The sequence below is a fragment of the Microcaecilia unicolor genome, chromosome 7, assembly GCF_901765095.1.
Source record: "Microcaecilia unicolor chromosome 7, aMicUni1.1, whole genome shotgun sequence".
NCBI classification, from domain to species: Eukaryota; Metazoa; Chordata; class Amphibia; order Gymnophiona; family Siphonopidae; genus Microcaecilia; species Microcaecilia unicolor.
In genome coordinates, this window is record NC_044037.1 from 204,057,009 (window position 1) to 204,077,063 (window position 20,055).

At 43.6% G+C, this 20,055-nt stretch overlaps 1 protein-coding gene across 1 annotated transcript in view; it reads left to right on the forward strand.

Annotated features, from left to right (window-relative positions):
• Positions 1–5,299: 5,299 nt before the first annotated feature.
• TMEFF2 (transmembrane protein with EGF like and two follistatin like domains 2) overlaps positions 5,300–20,055 on the forward strand; it is a 452,795-nt gene continuing 438,039 nt past the window's right edge. Inside the window, exons 1-2 of the mRNA XM_030210572.1 lie at positions 5,300–5,778; positions 7,802–7,911. Of these exons, the coding sequence (XP_030066432.1) occupies positions 5,616–5,778; positions 7,802–7,911 (273 nt within the window). The 5' untranslated portion in view covers positions 5,300–5,615. The remainder of the gene's footprint in view (positions 5,779–7,801; positions 7,912–20,055) is intronic.

Here is a 20,055-nt window from a genome sequence, read left to right on the forward strand (position 1 = left end):
CTACGTCATGCAAGGTTCCACGTTAGGAGTTACGGACCAAGAAAGGGATCTGGGTGTCGTCGTCGATAATACACTGAAACCTTCTGCTCAGTGTGCTGCTGCAGCTCGGACAGCGAATAGAATATTGGATATTATTAGGAAAGGTATGGAAAACAGGTCTGAGGATGTTATAATGCCGTTATATCGCTCCATGGTGTGACCGCACCTTGAGTATTGTGTTCAATTCTGGTCGCCGCATCTCAAGAAAGATACAATGGAATTGGAAAAGGGGCAGCGAAGGGCGACTAAAATGATAGCGGGGATGGGACGACTTCCCTATGAAGAAAGACTAAGGAGGCTAGGGCTTTTCAGCTTGGAGAAGAGACGGCTGAGGGGAGACGTGATAGAGGTATATAAAATAATGAGTGGAGTGGAACAGGTGGATGTGAAGCGTCTGTTCACGCTTTCCAAAAATACTAGGACTAGGGGGCATGCGATGAAACTACAGTGTAGTAAATTTAAAACAAATCGTAGAAACTTTTTCTTCACCCAACGTATAATTAAACTCTGGAATTTGTTGCCGGAGAACGTGGTGGAGGCGGTTAGCTTGGTAGAGTTTAAAAAGGGGTTAGACGGTTTCCTAAAGGACAATTCCATAAACCGCTACTAAATGGAATTGGGAAAAATCCACAATTCCAGGAATAACATGTATAGAATGTTTGTACGTTTGGGAAGCTTGCCAGGTGCCCTTGGCCTGGATTGGCCGCTGTCGTGGACAGGATGCTGGGCTCGATGGACCCTTGGTCTTTTCCCAGTGTGGCATTACTTATGTACTTATGTACTTATCCACACTCTTATCACCTCTCGTGTAGACTATTGCAACTTGCTTCTCAAAAGTCTTCCACTAAGCCATCTCTCTCCCCTTCAATCTGTTCAAAATTCTGCTGCACGACTTATATTCCTCCAATGTTGCTTGCTAAGCTCATATTAGCCCTCTTCTCAAGTCACTTCATTGACTCCCTATCCACTTCCACATACAGTTCAAACTCTTCTTATTGACTTACAAGTGCATTCAATCTGCAGCTCCTCAGTATCTCTCCACTCCTATCTCTCCCTATACTCTTACCCTGGAACTCTGTTGACTGGGTAAATCTCTCATATCTGCGCCCTTCTCCTCCACTGCTAATTCCAGACTCTGTTCCTTTTATCTTGCTGTGCCATATGCCTGGAATAGACTTCCTGAGCCGGAACGTCAAGCTCCATCTCTGGCCATCTTCAAATCTAGGCTAAAAACCCACATTTTTGATGCTGCTGCTTTTAACTCCTAACCCTTACTCACTTGTTCAGTACCCATGTTTTATCATTCCCACCTTAGTAATTCCCTTATCCCTTATTTGTCATATTTGTCTATCCTAATTACATTGTAAGCTTTGTCGAGCAGGGACTATCTCTTCATGTCCAGTGTATAGTGCTGCGTACATATAATAGTGCTATAGAAATGATAAGTAGTAGTAGTAATAGTAGATCCTTTTCCTGGGCGGTGACTCCTAGTGTGGAACCTTGCATCACGTAACTATGGTTTGGGTTCCTCTTTCCCACATGCATCACTTTGCACTTGCTCACATTAAATGTCATCTGTCATTTGGATTCCTTGGATGCCCAATCTCCCAATCTCATAAGGGCATCTAGGAGCAAAAGGTGCAAACACAACTATACCTTCTCAAGCCTATGCACCTTCCTGAAAAAAAAAATGCCCAGTGACAAGGCAGTTTGTCACACTGTAGGTTAAAAAAAAAGCCAAATGTATGCATCTCCTTTATTCTAGTTATTTCTAAAAGTGTATATTCCACCAGTCTGAAAGTCTAATTTTTGTTTAACTTTCAAGAGTCCACCAATGAAAAAAGGAAAAAGAAAGCAACACAAAAAATGCAAAACAAAACATTTGAATAAACAGAAAAGCCAATAGGCTAACAGCAAATTATAACTATGGTATGTCTGGTGGGCATAGGATCAGTGGTAATTACACAGTACTAGTCAGTTTTGTTTCAGTGAACCAAGTGCAGCTAAAAAGAACAGTGTGAAGGACATCTGCTAAGTGCTCAAAATGTCAAGTGCATGTCCAGTGTAGCTCTGTGCACTGCACTGACCACACTGTCTGTGTGTGTGTGTGTGTGTGTGGGGGGGTAATCAGGGCTTCCCCTTTCTCTATTATCTGTATTTCATTGTTAGCAGGTTCTGTTAAATTAGTCTTTCAGAAACGCTGCCTGGAGTTAAAGAGCAAACAGTTTAGGCAGGCCATCCTGCCTGCTTTGTGCATGCAAAGTCAGTGAAAATCAGGTAGTCGTGGATCAAAACCTCTGCCGCCAAGAATCTCTTTTCTTTAATGAACTCCTGTCAGTTTTCTGACACTTTCAGTCGTGCCTTTTACTTTAATTGCTTGCAGTCACAATTCCACCTGATCGAGAAGTATTAACATATTCCCTAACAGCAATGATGCCTTAACTGAAAAGATGAAATAGTTATGGCGATGTAAATATTCTGGGGGGGGGGGGGGGGGGGGGGGGGGGGGGGGGGGGGGGGGGGGGGGGGGGGGGGTTTGTTTTGTTTTTAATTCTTCAACAGGCATTTTTCAGTGGATGATGTTCTTCTGCCACACGGTGGTGCCTAACAGCAGATCTCTTATAGTGACGCTTTTCAAAGTTTGGTTTTGCTTTCAAAACGACAGAGGGAAAAGATAATTTCTCAGTATGAACAAACAAACAAACAAAAACGTTTCTTATACTGTTGAATCATACTGAAAAAAAAAAGACTGGACGGGCGCAACCTCTCCCCCCCCCCCCCCCCCCCCCCCCCCCCCCCACTGCATCACCGCTAAGTGCCCGATATTTCTGGTGTCGGAATTATATTCCTTAAAGGCTTTAGCTGTTATGTCTAGAAACTTAAAGTGATTCTCTGATGCCTCCAACGTCTGGACAAATTGATCTATTTTAATGGAGTCGTCTTAGGCAAGAGCGAGATACCCGACCACTTAATGTGATCGTGATCTACAGTTTAATTGCCCTGAAGGGGGGGGGGTGGAGGGAGAAGAGACTGCTGTGCTCCAGAGCTGGAAAAAAAAAAGATGGGGGGAGGATGAAGGGGGCAAAAAGCAGCACAATTAATTCCCATGATTGCATGCAAATCATGATATGGAAGGTACTGAGGTCTTTACACGTGATGTATCATTATGTCTCTAAGGTGAAGTTGAAAAGGATTTAAATTAATCATTGTAAAAGGGGAGGAAATAGACTTGTATTGACGAAAGGTCGGGCAGAGAGCGAGTTATTGTTTGCAGAGTACAGTAAGTGCCCTGGAAATAGGCTGCCGTTGGATCTCCCTTGTGACCCCAGTAAAAGAGCTAATTACAGTTGATGCTGTCAAAACAAACGTGTTCTTAACTGCCTACCCTGTTCACACACTTACCCCGGCTTTCTTCCGTGTGCAGGTCGACTCTTTTAACCCCTTCCTTTCCTAAAACTGCAAAACAATACATAAGAATTTTATTGCAATCTACCCAGCACACCCCGCAAGCTAAGGTAGCAACCTGCTTTCTTAACAGATTTACAGAATACGAAAAGGATAACGACAAATACTTGGAAACAATCTGAAATGGCGTGAGTGAAAAGAAGAAGACGCTCTCCTTCAGATACTTGAAATGACAAGCAAGAAGCCTGTGATAAAATGTTTTAAGGGTTAGAAAACTTGCTTCTCAAGAAGGGCGTGCATTTGACACCTGTCAAAGTCTAAAGGCCGGATCACCCAGTCCCCAATTTTGACTTTTGGAGAAGGGGAGAGAAATAGTTAAATCAGGCCATCAACACCTACGGTAGAAACCTCATTTCTGCTCCTTCTTTCTATATCAAAGAAAGGGGGGGGGGGGGGGGTGAGGGGTTGAAAAGCACACACACTTTTACCCGACCCCTTCATCCAACAAGTCTTAAACTGCAGTTTAGGTCACATTTATATTCTTCATCACGGATTTCCTGGGAATACCTATTACTATATCGATGTATTAAAAAAAAAAACTATTTTGAAAAGAAGACAAAAATAGAACACAGCGGAAAGAAACGCCAGTGTGACATATCAGATGGAGAAAGATTATTTATGGGGACCAGTTTCTGCTCCTGAAGTACTGGAACTCTTGTTCTCTCTCTGGAGTCCTCCCTCTAGTTTGCCACTCTGATGCTGAAGAGAAGGGTGTGCGACACACAGCTCTATTCTTAGCCCGAGTGAATGAAATCTGGATTCTCCCTCTGTGGCCAAAGCCGGAACAAGAGCTCTCCCAGCTGTGGATCCCGCTCCACCAGCTGTGCTGCTAAGGTTCTAGCGCTTGGGTTATGGCCGATGCAACGTGGGCTCCCAGGGGTGATTTCACACTCCAGATGTTCTGCTGGGGTCCTAGCTCTTTGGCTGTAGCTGGTACAGTCAGTGCGCCCAGGTGCGGATCATATTTCTGCTGTACTCTACGGCCGGGACAGGGAGGGTTCCCAGATATGGATCGCATTCCAGGTGTTCTGCTGGGGTTCTAGTAGCCCTTTGGCTAGCACTCGAACAGTGCATGGGCTTCCAGGTATGTATCACAATCCAGCTGTGCTGCTGGGGTACAATGTGGACTCCCGGCTGTCGTTCACACTGTCGCCTCAACGGCTGTCTTCCTCTGACACTCTTTCTTCCGGCCTTGCGGCTACTCTCGCTCTCTCTGCTCTGTGGCCGGGGCAGCGGCTGCTGCTGGTGGTGGTGGTGGTGATTGGCTGCCCAGCCACATTGGCAGAGCACTTCAGAGTTATTCTAACAATTATGATTAGGGAAAGGGCGAGAATGATACTCAGCAAATAGACACACGATTTTTGTGTATGCATATATAGATAGTAATTAGTGCGTGCATGTGCATACGCACAGCATGATAATATACACGGAAGCACTGCCAGACTGACAGCTTTGCCGCTATTTGCAACCCCCAGCCCAGTACCTGTCAGTTGCTTCCTCTACTCTATGCCTTTCTCATTTACCCCGATCTGTCCTCACATCCCATTCCCTCCATTTGCTTCCCAGATAGCCCCGAATCTCGCTCTCCCAGCTCCCATTGTGTCTGCAAGGCTCCCTCAGACTCGCCTTCTCGCTCACCTCGAGTCCCCCCCCCCCCCCCACCCCGCCGACCCCTCCCTCCCGGGACCTGCATCCCTCTCCTCCAATCCGCGTTCAGCTCCTCCTTCACGTGACCCTGCAGGGCTGTGGAACTTGCAGCTTCCAAAGCTAAAGAGATGCGGGTTGCAGAGCGGCAGCAGCAGCAGGCTGTTTGCCGAGCGCCCTGCTTGTTCGCCGTTTCATTTGTACCTTTTTTTTAAAGCCAGTTTTTTGGGTTTTTTTTTTCAATCTGCAATCTCACTCTATGGCAGCTGTCATTTGGTATCTTTCTCCAGGAGCCTCGGATATCGTTCTCCCAGCCTCTTGACTGGATTTTGGCTTGCAAACTCTCAGGATGCTAAGAATCTGCCTGTTACAGAGGTGCTGCTGGGGGGCCCCGGGATGCTAAGCAGCCCCCCATCGCCCCTCTTCTTCTTTTGTTTTTGGAATCCACTGGCACAGTTGAGTTAGTCATGGTGGTTTTGGAATCCAATCGGCAGTGCTGGACCCTTTGTGATTGCCTTTGCTCGCTGCTTTTGCCTGCGATGTTGCTCATCATAGCCCGACCAGTAAAACTTGCAGCGTTCCCTACCTCCTTAAGTGACTGCCAAACGCCTACCGGCTGGAACTGTTCTGGTAAGCAACCAGCTCCTAGTCAGGAGAGACAGGAAAAAACCAAGCACCATCTTCCAAAGTCGCAGCCCTAAATTCAGCTCACCTTGTACTCCATTTAGAGATTGTGATTGCTACAGTTTATCTTTACTTTTCGAGATGTTGGCAGATGAGAGGCAAAAAAAAGTAGGTTGATCTGCATCTCTGCTCTTGGTCCCTTCCTTCTTTAATAGGATACACTTAGAAACGGGTTATTTCAGATAACTAAAGAAGGATGCTATTTGACGACCGGGGCAGAAGAGTTGTCAGCTTGTCGATGCACATTTCTTTGTGCAAAAAAAAGTTATAGAGAGTGAGAAGAAGATAAATAAGGGAGAGCGAGGAGTATGCAATAAATCAGATCGTGACTATCTAAGAAATGCTGAGTCTTTGCAAAAGTGCGGAGGATTGTGCTCAGTCTAAGAAGCAACTCAGATAATCAGTGAAATAGTCATTCTGTGGCAAATTTCGGATTTCTATCTCTGTCGCAAGGCGTTATAGCTTTTTTTTTTAAGGCACCCAATATGTTTTCCATGTCAACCGAATCTCGTTCGGAGAAGTTAGCAGAAGTACTAATCTAGTTATCAGACTAGCCATCCCATTGATAAAGTGGGGATTATTTGAAGCTTTCAGTGTTGATGACAGCGGTGTCAGAGTAAACTCTGGTGTAGTTGGCTGAATCTCGTCTGCTTGCAGGGATTAAAACAGATTTCTTCTTTATCTGATATCTATCATCACCAGATCTAGGGCTGTTCATTTTGCTTCTGCAGCTACAACGCTGTGAAATGGGCTCTAATTCAATAAGGAAGGATGAGTCTTGGAGTTACTGCACTTGTAAATCTGCTTTGTGGCTGATGTTACCCGTTAATAAGATAATGCAGTTTTTTTTGCAGTATGTGTTAGGTATAGAGATTGAAGCATATTACCAGCAATTGTTGCAAGGATTCCTGAAGCTTAGGTGATAAAATTAGTGATGGAAAAAGCCAATTCTTCTATGATATTCATCCAGTTCAATGTAAAATTATAAGGAAGAGGGAATATTATCTGTCATCAGACTTGAAATAAATTAGATAGAAATATCCTTTCTAACCCCTTTTTCTAACCCATATAAATATACACCCCCCCCCCAATCTAAGTTAGGTCATAGAAACCTTTAAGGGAATTTTCCTGTAAATAAGCAACACTTTTGCGTTGTCTCCTGTATGACTTAAATACATTATAATATAATTAGAAGAAAACAGGCACAGAGTCCTATGAGAGAGATTAATATGTAAAAGGCTGGGAGCACTTGCCCTGTAGACTTGCCTTTTCATTTTTAATACACAATGATATGGTTACGAACACTACAGTAGAATGTAAGAAAAATCAATAGAGCTAAATCTTAATGGATTTTGGAGTCTAATGTAGCTGTTCTGTTTAATATCTCTCTGCATCGTGGCGGGATGGGATGGCAACTAGCTGAAATGCAACATTTCCTGCTGCTTGCCCGAGGTTTTACCCAGATCCCTTAGAAGCTGTAGAATTGGGGGGGGGGGGGACGCTGGTGTGGTTCACTTAGCTGCTTTCAGTAACCTGGCACCCTCCTGCTAACTTAGAGGTGATCAATCTTCATTTGAATCAGACAGACCATCACAGAAAACACACTGCCTGTTTATCTTTATTATTGGGGCCTTTTGATGTCACTGCCTGGACCGATTCCAAAGATTGGTTCCTTTCAAACACTGAACCATAAGATGGCCTAAATTGGAAAACTCGTTAAACACCTACCTAAGGTACAAATGGATGATATGCCTGAATATAACTGTGTATAATAGAAAAGCACCCCCCACCCCCCCCCCCCTAAAAGGCAGGAAATCTAACTGAATTCCAGGGAGGACGGAATATAGGACAGAAATAAGAATGCAGACAGACTAGAAATGCCTGTTAAGAGATTGCAATTGCATTAAGGTGAATATATTAAATATTGCCTCATTCAAAAGCTGACGTGTTCTTTCTCTTTTAATTTGAGGTTATGATGACAGAGAAAACGATCTATTTCTATGTGACACCAACACTTGTAAATTTGATGGAGAGTGTTTAAGAATCGGAGACAGCGTGACATGTGTCTGTCAGTTTAAGGTAAGGATAATGATATCTTCTTCTTTAATTTCCTAATGGGGTTGCTAAATGGGGATTTTCCTTTACAGTCACCTGCTGCTTTTATCTCCCCCTCCCCCCCCCCCCCCCCCCCACATCCCTACCGTGCCAAATATTTAAAGGGAATACCTTAACAAAAAAAAAAAGCAGAACAGTCAAATGGTGTCAGAAAGCCATGATTTTTGCGGCAAAATACAGACACTATGGTTATGAATGTTCCTGAAAGGTTTGAAGTTTCAGTATGTGTGTGTGTGTGTGTGAAAGAGAGAGAGAGAGAGAGAGAGACTTGTAGAATTATATTGTTGCAATTCCTGTTTATTGTAAGGATGCCGAGTTCATCAATGACAGAGCATTTTATACTCCAAGATTTCTAATCTGAGAATAGAAAACCACCCTTACCATTGCATTTGAGAGTAGTGGATGCTTGGAATGCCCTCCCGCGGGAGGTTGTGGAAATGAAAACGGTAACAGAATTCAAGCATGCGTGGGATAAACATAAAGGAATCCTGTTCAGAAGGAATGGATCCTAAGGAGCTTAGCCAAGATTGGGTGGCAGAGCCGGTGGCGGGAGGCGGGGATAGTGCTGGGCAGACTTATACGGTCTGTGCCAGAGCCGGTGGTGGGAGGCGGGACTGGTGGTTGGGAGGCGGGGATAGTGCTGGGCAGACTTACACGGTCTGTGCCCTGAAACGGACAGGTACAAATCAAGGTAAGGTATACACAAAAAGTAGCACATATGAGTTTATCTTGTTGGGCAGACTGGATAGACCATGCAGGTCTTTTTTCTGCCGTCATCTACTATGTTACTATGTTACCTGTACCGTGCTCTTATTTGTATTATACAGCAACATGGGAGTGTTTTTGAATATTTTGCTACAGTGGTTAATATAAGCACATTTTTTTTTTAGTATAAGTAATAATGTTGCATGTGTCCAGATAGCTTAAACCCCAGGGACCAATTTCATGCCATCTGTAGAAGGGACTGCTCTGATCTTGAAAGTTCACCTTTGGATATTCAGTTTATTAGTCAAGCAAAAGGTTCAGTGATTTACAAAACATCCAGTTTAATGCAATAGTCATTGAAGGACACAAGTATACGCTTAGAATATAAAACAATCAGTTGTTAACATGTAGTTAAGCTGGATTTTCATGCTGGTCTTGCTTTATGGATTACGCCAAATATGCATTGCCAAGAGAGCCACTCAGTCATGTGAACTGTACTCATGGAGTTAAGCCTTCTTGTATATTTAAATGGTTTAGGACAAGGGTGAGCAACCTCAGTCCTCGAGGGCCGCAACCCAGTCAGGTCTTCAGGTTTTCCTCAAATAATATGCATGAGATTTATTTGCTTGTACTGCCTCCATTGTATGCAAAACGATCTCATGCATATTCATTGGGGAAATCATGAAAAATGATTGGGTTGTGGCCTTCGAGGACTGAGCTTGTCCACCCCTGGTTTAGGATGTACTGTGATACTCAGTAAGGGGCCTAAAACAGCAATCATATTTATGACCATATTGTTGGAGGATTTAGGCAGTCTCAATGGCCTATATGCATTCAGCACAAAATTAAAATGAAGCAAATCGCCCAAAAGTGTTTTTTTTTTTGACAATACCTCTGGGTTTGTTTGCAAGCCCCTGACGCAGACCTTCAAGAGGGCGAAACATGGCCGTGTTGGGCTTTTAATTATTTCTTTATGGTTTTAGTGGTGAATAAATTGGACAATTTTGAAATATATTAAATTTGGCGCGATTTGCTTCTTTTTTAATTCCATGCTGGACATTGTAAATCGTCTGCCTACTTGTTTTCTTGCACCTTTATGCATTCAATGCAAAATATATGTAATTTAGCATTGACACTTCATAGTATTCAGGTTTTAAAGTCATTCTCATCAGCTATAGTTGTTAAGAATGCTAGACAAAATACCTCCTATCTTTCTTATTACTTAGCCAGCCGTGGCACAATTTTTGATCCACATAATTTAAGAAAATTGTTGTCTTCTTTAATTGGTTAAGGCTGAAAGAAGACATAATCATGCTAAACGAGCTATGATTGTCTACAACAAGAACTGCAATTAGCCATATTTATATACTACTGTATATACTGTGTATGAACTTTATGCTTGTACACATATGTGTAAAGACTATCTAATTTCAGTGTAGGCTGCTTACTGTTCAGTATTGTATGACATAGAAGGGGATTGAAAATGTGGTGGTCAAACTAATTGGAGTCAAGGCAATGAAACTAGTTTGCTCTAAGGACTAAACATGAGCTAAGCCAACTTAATTTGGGCCTGAAAGAAGTTTTATATATTTAACCAATTAAAGTATTATGCTTGTAGTTTCTTATCACTACTGCTACTGCTACTCAAACTTATCATTTCTATAACTCTACTAGTCATACACAGCGCTGTACATGAAACATGTAACAGAGAGTCCCTTCTCAACAGTGCTTATAATCTATTCAAGACAGACAAACAGGACAAATAAGGGATTAAGGAATTATTTATTGTGGGAATGATTAAAACAGACATGGGTACTGAACAGGTGAATAGGAGTTAGGAGTTAAAAGCATCCTCACAAAAGTGGGCATTTAGCATAGATTTTGAATAGGGACAGAAATGAAGCATGACATACCAGCCATATGGCACAGCAAGATAAAAGGAACAGAGTCTGGAGTTGGCAGTGGAGGAGAAGGGTCCAGATAAAAGTAATTTACCAGATTAACAGAGTTTCCGGGGAGGGGAGTAGGGAGAGATAAAGGAGAGATACTGAGATGCTGCAGAAGTTTGAACTGTATATGGAAACGGATAGAAAACCAATGAAGTGGCCTGAAGAGAAGTGTTATTTGAGTGCAGCGGTATTTTGAACAGATTGAAAGGGAGAGAGAAGGTTTAGTGAGAGACCTGTGAGAAGCGAATTACAGTAATCTAAGTGTGAGGTGATGAGAGTGTGGATAAGGGTTTTGGAAGTGTGCTCAAAATGGAAGGGACAATTGTGATGATGTTATAGAGAAAGAAACAACAAGATTTAGCAGTCTGATGAATGTGTACATAGAAAGAGAGAGAGAGAGAGGAGTCAAAGATGACTCCAAGGTTACGAGATGATGAGGGAGGGTGAGAGTGTTATCCACAGAAACAGAGAATGGGGAAAGAGGAGAGATAGGTTTAAGGCAAAAGATAAGAAGTTCAGATTGGCCAAGTTTTGTTTCAGCTTGTGGTGAGACATCCAGACCACAATGTTAGACAAGCAGGCTGACGCTTGGGCGTGGATTCCTGCTGTAATTTCTGGTGTAGAGAGGTAGATCTGGGTGTCCTCAAGGTAAAGAAGATATTGGAAACCATGGGAAGAGATCAGAGATGAAGAAAATCAAGATAGAACAGAGACCCAAAATCAAGTGAAGACATTGTAAAAAGGAGTGGATGGTGATTAGCAGCAGACTGGTAAAGAAAAATGAAGAATAGTAAAAGCCCTTGGATTTGCCCATGAATAAATCACTGAAGACTTTGGCAAAGGCTGTTTCTATTGAAAGTAGAAGGCAAATTTCAGCTTGTAGTGGATCAAGAATAACTTGACATGAAAGGAAGTCAAGACAACAGCAGTGAACAGTACGTTCAAGTAGATTGGATAAGAAAGGGAGGAGGGAGATTGGTCGATAATTGGAAGGGCAGATAGGGGGTCTAGTTAAGGTTTTTTGATTAGTTCTGTAACAGCAGAATCTTTGAAGGCATCAGGAACATCACAGTGGAAAATGAAAAAGTGAGACTATGCCAGATACAAAATGGATGACAGTAGGAGATATAGACCTGAGAAGATGGGTGGAAATGAGATCAGAGGAACAGGTAGTCAGTTTAGAGGAGGAAAAACGATGTGCTGTTTCCTCTTCAGTAATTTTAGACAAGGAAGAAAGAGTGGCAGGGATTGAAGGAAGGTGGTAAGAATCATGAGCCTTTAGTTACATTTCTCTTGTCTATGTTCCTTCTTTTCATAGTCTTTTCCATCAGTTCTCCTTGATTGTTTTTTCAAACTTCTCATTTCCCTATCTTCATCTTCATTTCCATTTCTTTAGCTTCTTTTTACATCTTTCCTTTATTCCTCTGTTTTCTCTCCAGATCTTTCATCTTCTCATTCTTCCATCTCATCTTCATACAACCTCCCATTCTCCTATTCCTCTACTTCTGCTTTCTATATCCATTTACTTTTTTCTATCCTGACCCTCTGTTTCCTTGACCAAGACCATATTTAGGAATTTGGCACCCATATGTAGGACTAGGAATCAGTGTGTGTGATGGGGGTAGGGTGTGAGGACAGGGAGCCTAAGACATAATATCACAGTGGTGCCTGTTTAAAGAGGCAATATTATACCTTTTTAAGTCATACAGTTGTAGCCTCCTCTTTGGCCTGAATATTGGGCATTTTCAAAATTTAGTGTCCCAAGCACTTGTCCCTGTTCCTATTCCTAAATAGGGGGAAAAAGTGTTTCAATTTGGACTTGTTTCATTTTGCTTTATTATGTACTCATGGGATTTCCAGGCAAATATGATTTTTATGTTTGTAGTAATAATTACATTTGATATTTTCATGTTTTATGTTACATTTTTTTCTCATTGTGTATCTATTATCATTTCATTGACTCTAATTTGAATTGTTGCCTTCCCAGCAGTCAAAAACTCTGAAATTCTATATACTGCACCTTAATTACGATGCAGAAATTGAAGCATATTCTATAACAATGCATGTAACCTAATTATTTAACTAGCTAATCAGCGCTGTCAATTGGATGTTAACAAGCAATTATCAGCACTAATTGGCATTAAGATTTATGCGCACAACTCGCTAAGTGTATCTGTAACGTGGTGCACAAATTCTAAGTCACGTGCGAGGGGCATAATCGAACGGGGCTGGACATCTATATGGGGGGCCATCTTCAAGGCCGGCCCCGTAAAGTGGCATCCCAACCATATTATCGAAACAAAATGGCCGGCCATCTTTCGTTTCAATAATACAGTCGGAGCCGGCCAAATCTCAACATTTGGGCCGGCTTTAGAAATGGCCGGCATTGGTTTTCAGCAATAATGGAAACTAATGGCGACCATCTCAAACCCGGCCAAATCCAAGGCATTTGGTCGTGGGAGGAACCAGAATTTGTAGTGCACTGGTCCCTCTCGCATGCCAGGACACCAACCAGGCACCCTAGGGGGCACTGCAGTGGACTTCAAAAATAGCTCCCAGGTGCTTACCTCCATTACCTTGTGTGCTGAGCCCCCCAAATCCCCCCCAAAACCCACACCCCACAACTGTACACCACTACCATAGCCCTTAGGGGTGAAGGGGGGCACCTACATGTGGGTACAGTGGGTTTTGGGGGGTTGGAGGCAGTGGCGTACCAAGGGGGGGGGCGGTGGGGGCGGTCCACCCCGGGTGCCAGTGGGTGGGGGGTGCTCCACTCCCGCCGCCTCCCATGGCCGTTCCCGCGGCGCCGCACATTAAAAAAACCGCCTCGCGCCCTGCTTGGAAAAAAAAAATCAAATCTCCTTCCTTCTCCTCCTCGGAAGGCCCAAGTCGACGTCAAGACGAGAAGGAAGGAAGATTTGATTTTTTTTTTACAAGCAGGGCACGAGGCGCTGCCTGCAACGCTGCTTCGCCGGTTTTAATGGGACTGAAGTGGGGAAGGAGAGGGGCGAAAGGGACTCGGGTGGGGGTGTTCAGAGGGGAGAAGGGGACTGGGGTGGGGGTCTCAGACAGGGGAGGGGAGAAGGGGACTGGGGTGGGGATCTCAGATGGGAGAAGGGAAGGGGAGAAGGGGACTGGGGTGGGGAGAAGGGGACTGGGGTGGGAAGAAGGGGACTGGGGTGGGGGTGTTCAGAGGGGAAAAGGGGAGGGGAGAAGGGGACTGGGGTGGGGAGAAGGGGACTGGGCTGGGGGTGTTCAGAGGGGAAAAGGGGAGGGGAGAAGGGGACTGGGGTGGGGATCTCAGACAGGGGAGGGGAGAAGGGGACTGGGGTGGGGATCTCAGAGGGGAGAAGGGGACTGGGGTGGGGATCTCAGAGGGGAGAAGGGAAGGGGAGGGGAGAAGGGGACTAGGGTGGGGGTGTTCAGAGGAGAGAAGGGGACTGGGGTGGGGGTCTCAGACAGGGGAGGGGAGAAGGGGACTGTGGTGGGGGTCTCAGACAGGAGAAGGGGAGGAGAGAAGGGGACTGGGGTTGGGGGTGTTCAGAGGGAAGAAGGGGGCTGGAACTGGGGGCTGAGAAAAGGGGCAGAGAGAGAGAGGGGACAGATCCTAGATGGAAGGGGGAGCGAGAGGGAGGGCAGACCCTGGATGGAGGGGAGAGGGAGGGCAAATGGTGGATTGAAGGGGCAGAAAGAAAGGGCAGGCAGTGGATGGAAGGGACGGCAGAGAGGGCAGACACTGGATGGCAGAGAGAGAGAGAGAGAGAGAGAGAGAGTGAAGACAGATGCTGGATGGAAGGAAGATGGTGAAAAGAAGATAAGGAAAGCAGAAACCAGAGACAACAAACTGTAAATAAAATATATATTTTTATTTTTTTTGCTTTAGGATAAAGTATTGTAGATGTGTTAAATGTTTATAATAGAACATGTAAATAAGGTAATCTTTTTATTGGACTAATTTTAATACATTTTGACTAACTTTCGGAGAACAAAACCCCCTTCCTCAGGTCAGGATAGGATACTGTAACAGCACTATACTGTACTGACCCGAGGACGGAGGTTTTGGCCTCTGAAAGCTAAATGTATTAGTCCAATAAAATGGTATTATTTTACTTTCTATATTTGTTTTATTTCTATTTGTTAATTTGTAAAGTGGTGATTGGTACTTGTTAGTTTTTTTCAAATTTACATCTGCTGTCTTTATATTTTGCACAGTACTAGGGGACAGTTTCTGTTTCTGTGGTGTTGCATTGTATGCAGAGTCTGGCATTGGGGGTTCAGTTTAATTTTTGTCTAAATAGAAAGTTTATGATTACTTATTCTATAGTGGATTAGGGTGTATCTGTGTTTGTGAAAAAGACATGGCTTTCAATTGGCATTGACTGTGCAGGATCTACGATCTGTACTATTCTGTCTGGTTTCGTTTTACAATAGGTGAATTGATGTTCTAGTGCTCACTGTAGTGTTTAAGATGCTTTCCTTTTCCTTGTGTGACTCGTAGAAATGACTGCTTATGGTATGGTAGAATTGCTCTATAGGTCCTAAGTGTTTTGTATTCTCGGCATGCCTAGTACTGGATTTGGGGGGGGGGGTGTTAAAAAATGACCGGCCCCGGGTGTCAACTACCCTAGGTACGCCACTGGTTGGAGGGCTCCCATTTACCACCACAAGTCCAACAGGTAGTGGAGGATGGGCCTGGGTCCACCTGCCTGAAGTGCACTTCACCCACTAAAAACTGCTCCAGGGATTTGCATACTGCTGTCAGGGAGCTGGGTATGACATTTCAGGCTGGCATAGAGGCTGGCAAAAAATGAATTTTAATTTTTTTGGGGTGGGAGAGGGTTAGTGACCACTGGGGGAGTAAGGGGAGGTCATCCCCAATTCCCTCCGGTGGTCATCTGGTCATTTGGGGCACGTTTTGGAGGCTTGGTCCTAAAAATAAATGGACCAAGTGAAGCCGGCCAAGTGCTCATCAGAGCCGGCCTTCTTTTTCCCATTATTGGCCGAAGCTAGCCATCTCTAAGCACACACCCCCTTCCCGCCTTCCATACCCTGCTGAAATGCCCCCTTTAACTTTGGCCGGCCCTGCGACGGAAAGCAGTTGAAGCATACCAAAATCGGCTTTCGATTATACCGATTTGGCTGGCTTCAGGAGATGGCCGGCCATCTCCCGATTTGTATTGGAAGATGGCCGGCCTTCTCGTTCGAAAATAAGCAGGATAGTTGAAAAGGGGGCATGGCCATGGATGGGGTGTTGCTATTTCTAAAATCTATGTGCATTATTATAGAATATACCTGCTCTGCACCTAATTTAGGTGTCAGGATTTACTCCAAGTAAAACATGGCCTAAATGGTTGTGACCACATTTGGTTGCATGGAAAGATACTCAGCGCATTCTATATACCGCACAAAAATTTAAGCCTGTTCTATAAATTTTAGGCATACTTTAGAGAATTTGCCTAGGCGTGTTTTTTTTCCCACGCAGATTTTTCATATATAGAATCTAGCTCAAAGTGAATTGCAAGCATATTAAATAGATATATATGTTTCTCATTCGAGTTCCCTTTTCTGCCTCTTTTGAGTCCTATTCCAACCCCATAGATAAACTGTTTGGCTTAACTTTGTGGTTCCACGATGGAGAACAACTAGAAGCAGAAACCTAGAGCCAATTGTAGGCTTATTTCAAACTTTGTGCATGGTGTTTTTCTACTAAGATTTACTTGCTAATAAGCTCAGTAGAAAAGCAGCATGTGAAATTTAGCAGCAAAACTTTCTGCAAAAATCTTTAAGTGTACTCATTTATTTATTTATTAGTGGAAAAAAAAGGCTTTGGGAAGTCAGTTTCATGCATAGTTTTGTTCAACATTAATAGTCAATTATCTCTTTTGTGTGATTTTTTTTTTATTACACTCGATCACTAAGTTGAACAGCATTTTGCATTTGGAGAACTTTGTGCTAAAATGCCGCATAGTGCACTGTTTGCTGCTTTAGTGCACAAAGAGGCCTTTTTACAAAGTGTCAGTAAGCCCAATATGGACTTACCGCCCTCTAACCCCGAACTACCGCCGGCCCAACATGCCTGCCAACGGTACTTCCACCTTGAGCATCCGCCATTTCCGGCGTGCCGTAAAAAACTTTTAATGGCACGGTCCTAACCCAACGGTAATAGCACAGGAGCCCTTATCACCACATCAATGGGTGGCGGCAAGTGCTCCCCCCCCCCCCCCCCGGATGGCCATGCGGTAAGAGTAATCTTACAACATTTTTTTTAGGCTTTTTACCTGCTGTGGTAAAAAGGGTCCTGGCACGTGGGAAAAACGTCCCCTGCTGCTACCGCAGGGCCTCTTTCCTGCAGCTTGGTAAAAAGTTCCCAAACGGACCTGTTTACTAAAGTGCATTAAGAAGTTGAAAAACAATTTCATGCTTTAATTGTTAATGTATGAGCATAGTAACTGTGGCACAGTAAAACTGTTGCCATACTGTCATGACAGCACACATTAATTCGTGCATTAACCAGATGCCTTGTTAGAGTGTGGGAGCTGGGTCGGTTATGAGCGGAGAATGAGCATGGACTACATATTGCAGTAATCACATGGTACTTACCTCACACTTGGGCTAATTTTCAAAACAGTAAAAGGTCTAAAAAGTGGCATAAAGCAGCATTTGGACGTTTTTCTCACAAAAACATCCAAATCAGTATTTTCAAAACCTATTTTTAGACATTTTTCTTTGAAGTCCATCAGAAGTGCATCCAAATCTCAAGGGGGCATATCAGGGGCATGTTTAGGGCAGGACTTGGTCGTTCCTGAGACTTAGACATTTTCCAACCATAATGGAAAAAAACAAAACCGTCCAGGACTAAAACTAAGATGTTTTGAAATAGACCCGTTTTTATAATGAATAAGGCACAAAAAGGTGCCCTAAATAACCAGATGACCACTGGAGGGAATCAGGGATGACCTCCCCTTATTCCCCCAGTGGTCACTAACCTCCTCCCACCCCCCAAAAAATGTGATGAAAAACATTACTTGCCAGCCTTTGTGCCAGTCTCAGATGTTATAGTCAAGTCCATTAGAACAGCGTGCAGTTCCCTGAAGTAGTCTAGTAGTGGGTGCAGTGCACTGCAGACAGGTGGTCTCAGGCTTCTACCTCCCCCTACCTGTTACACTTGTGGAGGAAATTGTGAGCCCTCCAAAACTCACCCAATGTACCCACATATAGGTGCCCCCTTCACCCTAAGGGCTAAGGTAGTGGTGTACAGTTGAGGATAGTGGGGTTTGGGTGGGTTTTGGGGAGCTCAGTAGACAAGGTAAGGGAACAATGGTCAGATGTGTACTTGGGAGCATTTTATGAAGTCCACTGCAGTGCCCCCTAGGGTGCCCTATTGCTTTCCTTGGATTTCAGGGGGACCAGTGTACTAAAAATGCTGGCTTGATTTTGTGCGTTTTGCACTTGGACGTTTTTTGTTTTTTTTCCAAAAATGGACCAAAAAACAAAACATCCAAATCACAAAACCTTCTATTTTTGAAAACAAAAGATAGACGTTTTTCTTTTTATGAAAATGATCTTCTTTGCTATTCAGATTTTGGACGTATTTTGCAAAACGTTCAAAGTCGGACTTAGATGTCATATCACTGTCACTTGTGTAGTTTTCAAAGGTTCACTTACCACCTCCTCAAGAAGAAGCATTAAGTTTATTTGCAATTAGTGCTGGTGCACTTAACATGCGGTAAAGAATTTCTCTATACAGTAAATGCAGGGGACAAGCTGGGTATGTCCTCATAGTAATCACATAGGGTCCCTTTTACTAAGCCGCGTAAGCGTCTACGTACGTCCAGTGTGTGCCAAAATGAGCTTATCGCCCGACTACCGCTTGGCTCTTGTGGTAATTTCATTTTTGGCGTGTGTCTGAAAAATATTTTTTATTTTCTGCCGCACGTAGCGAACGCATGCCAAGTGGCATCTGACGCGCTTAGGTCGTTACCGCACAGATACCTTACCACTACGTCTATGGCTGGCAGTAAGGTCAGACACCCAAAATGGACACGCGGCAATTTTGATTTTGCCACACATCCATTTTTGGGGGGAAAAAGGCATTTTTGGTACGTGCACTGAAAAATATTTCAGCACGCACCCAAAACCCGCGCCTACACTACTGCAAGCCACTTTTTACTGCGGTTTAGTAATAGGACCCCATAGCCTTTATACTTTATGTACTTTAATTTTTACCAAGCTTCAATAAACAGTGCCATTTGCACATTTTTTGTGTTCGTTAGTACCTTATCATCCAAGTAATCCAGCTATAAATTTGAGAAGTTATTATATGTACGTTGTATTTACTCATCTTTCCTGGAAACATGTCCAGGGTCGCCAAGAGACAAAGCTGGGCCTGGGGCAGGGCCACCATAGCTGATGCCCCACCACTCAGGACACAGCTTAGGCTGCCACCATCCCCCACCCCTACCTTCCTGCGTCAGTGCTTCTGCTCCTTCCTGGCCTCCAAGGGGAGCCCAGCGCTGGAGTCTGTATCTCTCCTGCTTCTGTGTGCCGGGACCGGGTTATTGCGTTAACGCAATCACCCGGGTCCTGACAGGAGCAGGAGAAAGATAGACCCTGGCACTGGGCCCTCCTTGGAGGCCTGGCACAGGGCATTTGCCCCCCCCCCCCCCCGTCCCCACCTCTCGGTAGCCCTGAACATGGCTGCCACAAAAAGTTGTATATCCACCAACAGCTGACCTTAAATCAATAAGGCACAACACCAGTTAATGAAACAATGTAATTAATATCAGTCTGTATCATAGAAAAGCAACATGCTTTAGGCTACACCCCTTTAATCCCCCATCCCCATCCTGTGAAGACAGTCATGCTATCTAGTTGTAAACCACTTTGTCCTGTTTGTCAACTGAAGGCAGTATATCACGTTTTTAAAAACATAAATATCTAAAGTTACAAATGATCTCAGACCCACTGGATTTGATTGGTGATTGGTGTATATTGATTATTGAGTCAAAATGATAGAACATATTTAAAAAAAAATCAGATCCCACTCCAGATAGTGTAATATGTAATACCACTGCTAAATTTTAATAGTAATTACTTTGCAGTTATATTATTAACTGCCATAGGACAAGTATAACGATTTGCTTTGTGTACCTTTAAAATACTACTACTACTTAACATTTCTAGAGCACTACTAGGGTTACGCAGCGCTGCACAAATTAACAAAGAAGGACGGTCCCTGCTTATACTTAAATCCCTTCACTTTATTAATATTTTACTAGTGTTGTAGTATTAGTATAGGACTATATCAACTATTTAAAATTCGGAAGAGTTATTTTTGTTTTATAAACCCCTTGAATGCACAAAGTATTTTATTAACATAGGAAACCCATGTGTTTTATTCACAGGTGTCATATGTGACTTTCAGAATGTGAATGAAATATCTTGATACCTTCAC